Source organism: Chinchilla lanigera, unplaced genomic scaffold (assembly GCF_000276665.1).
Source record: "Chinchilla lanigera isolate Chin_1 unplaced genomic scaffold, ChiLan1.0 scaffold00065, whole genome shotgun sequence".
Taxonomy (NCBI): domain Eukaryota; kingdom Metazoa; phylum Chordata; class Mammalia; order Rodentia; family Chinchillidae; genus Chinchilla; species Chinchilla lanigera.
In genome coordinates this window covers 13,969,816-13,972,801 of record NW_004955466.1, presented here as the reverse complement: position 1 = coordinate 13,972,801, position 2,986 = coordinate 13,969,816, and the positions used below count along the sequence as shown (strand labels likewise).

General features: G+C 48.2%; 1 protein-coding gene across 1 annotated transcript in view; it reads right to left on the bottom strand.

The window, feature by feature from the left end:
* Positions 1 to 295: 295 nt before the first annotated feature.
* Atg14 (autophagy related 14) overlaps positions 296 to 2,986 on the bottom strand; it is a 74,196-nt gene continuing 71,505 nt past the window's right edge. The window contains exon 10 of the mRNA XM_013521995.1: positions 296 to 1,415. Within this exon, the coding sequence (XP_013377449.1) occupies positions 1,109 to 1,415 (307 nt within the window). The 3' untranslated portion in view covers positions 296 to 1,108. The remainder of the gene's footprint in view (positions 1,416 to 2,986) is intronic.

The window sequence follows — 2,986 nt, the reverse complement described above, 5'->3', positions numbered from 1 at the left end:
CCTCCTGACCAAGGTCCGCCTCCACAGTGACAGGGCCTTAGCAGGAACACAAGCAGGACCACCTTCCTGAGAACACTTGTACCTACGGTATCCCTCAGGAAATGGAACATTCAGAAACGATACCTAGCTAGGTGGCACCTGTGTCCAGGCAGGCATTTAGCTCACTCAAGGAATGACCTTTATGACTTTTTTTTTGGAGACAGGGTCTAACTATGCAGTTCAGGCTCCCCTTCAACTCACTAGGTAGCCCAGGATGGCCTTAAACTCACAGCAATCCTCTTGCCTCAGCCCCCGAGTGCTGGGATCACAGGCTTGTGCCACCACGCCCGGCTTCTATAACTTATTTGCACTCATAAAAAATAAATTCCATTCAAAATGGACACAGAGTAAATGGTAGGATTCAATAAACTAGGTAAGAGTTATGCGCTTAGCTCCCCACAAAATACAAGAAAATAAACATCTCTGAGACATTACTGCAGCTAGGATTTCTTCCGTTCACTGTGTGTATCCTCAGATAAACAGACCTTAGCTTCTTTGGTGTGTGCGGGCACTGGGGAGAAACCCAGGAAGGTGATGAGTTACAACAGAGCAGCACAAGTGAAATGAGTTTTAAATTACTGTTTCCCTCAGAAAACGAGCCCCTCCCAAACACAACTCAATTCCTTATTCTAAAAACCAAATAAATGAAAATTTTCAAATTGCCTGTTGGTTTTCTACAAAAAAAGACAGCAGAAAAACGGTTACTGTCTTAAATCATCAAGAATCACTTCCTTGTGATTCATCCAACCTCTGTAACTTAGTTTCAGCATCACTAAGATGACACCGATCCGGGTCTGCGGGGCCTGGGAGCCACCACAGCCCAGGGGCATCTCCCTAACAGACCTGACCCCGTGCAGCCCCTTCCGCCAGTGCTGGTGCAGGCAGAAGCCCCTTCACACCCTCCGCTCTACTACCATAAGCACATGGATCAAAATCATAGCCACCCAACTCGCAAAACTGCTCATCTCTCTGCTGCAAACAACAGTCTTTCTTGTTCCGAGTGCTATCTTAACTAAACAGACAAGGTTTACTAGGGAGAGCTCTCAGGATGAGATCTGGCCCATGTCCATTAACGGTGTCCAGTGTAAGCTTTGAACCAGGAGGTCACAGAGGCTGCAGCAGAGGAAATCATCCCTCCTGCACTGCTGCTTGCGATGGGGGGAGACACCTGGGTGCTCCGGCTCTGGGAAATTTCCACAGGCTGGGAGGGGATGTCACAAAACCGGGGGCTTGGCAGGTTCTCCCAGTCTGTGCCCAAGTCAGTTTCTTCATCGCTTATGTGCTCGTCTCCACTCTCATCTGATTCTCCAGCGACTCCAGGATCTACGAATTCCATGGACTCCTCAAGATCCGCTCGCACTTCAAAGGGTCCAGACCTGTGTGCAGAAAGCGAGGAGCCGCTTACAAAGAAGCACTGTTCCCCAGCCTGAGGTCAGATGCTGCCTTCCCTAAGGCCCTGCCTCACGGGACAGAAAGACCCACAGCCATTCCCACACACCATTTTCAAAGTTTCCACTGCACTCCCTGTTGCTCAAGAGTTGAGGTTTTCTTTAACAACTGCCACCCAAGTCAGGAATAAAATAATAATGTCACACTTCTAAATTGAGAGCCGCTGAAGCTGGAAAATAATTACAAGGGCAGGATGAAGCCAGCCTGAGAACACCGGAGCTCCTCGAAGTGAACACGCCCCTCGGAGTAAACAAGCCTTTCTAACTTGTTAACTGGTTGCTGGGCAGCGAGACAAAAAATTAGCCAACCTCTCCAGGGCATAAATACACACTCTACTGTTTTGGGGCAGGCCTCTTGCTCATCAGGTAAGAGGTAACACCACCTGACCCCAGCTCTTGTCTCTTGTCTTTATTTTTCTCATACCCACCGCCGTGTCTCTCCATGGTGCAACGAGTGACCAAGGAGGTTCCCTACATCTGGCGCCTGCCTGCACAGGGACCTGGTGAGAGATGGTAAGTGGGCAATGGGTACGCTTGCCCAGAGCACGCAACGGAAGGGGGAAGCGCATTTGTAAAGCTAGTATTCAGCACTGGCATGCATGGTACACTGGCACATCAGGCGTAAAGCATGGGGATATATGTTCTCTACGGCTAGAAGATACACAGGCTTCTAAGAAGCCAAAAGACAAAGGGATATTGCACAAGTAGAGGTATAGGTCTGGAGAGTGTTTGTTGCATGTTTGACTCCTGTATTTAATTTTCCGGATGTTGGTTTGGAGGGGTGTTGTAATCATAAGGGATTTGGCTCAGAACCTTATGTTAAAATCAAGTCCGGGGCCTAAGCAGGACATAGAGGGTGGAGAAACGGCTCTGCCAATAAAGCCTGAGCGCTCCAGCCCGGTCCAACTTAAGAAGGAAGGAGTGGTGGGTGACAAAAGGGACTCTTCATCACCAGAGAGGTGTTTTCCTGTGAAGTCTTATCACACAACACTCGATGGAACTGACAGCCACAGGCGGCTATCCCGGCCTTTTCTGCTCAGAGAAATTTTGCTGTGTCACAGGTTGGAACTTCCGCCTCTCAGAAGTAAAGCCATTTTCTCTGTCTCCCTTGCAATTAGCATTAAAAGAAGCCAGACGGGCAGGGGAGCCCATGGAGGGTTTTCAGCATATCTACCCTGTTACTGAAGTTGAAGGTCCCGAAAATCCAGGACAAGTTATACGTTGTTATGAAGCTATACCTTTCAAAACTTTAAAAGACTTAAAACAAGTGGTTGCTACTTACGGCCCTACTGCTCCCTTTACCTTGAGTTTTTTGGAAATTCTAGGACAACAGATTATGGCCCCAAATGACTGGAAAGGAATAGCTGAAGCATGTTTAAGTCCAGGAGACTATCTGATGTGGAAAGGAAACTTCCTTGGGTACTGCACTGACCAGGCCGCAAGGAATGCTATTCACAACATAACCATTACAAAAGATATGCTAATTGGGGAAGGTGCCT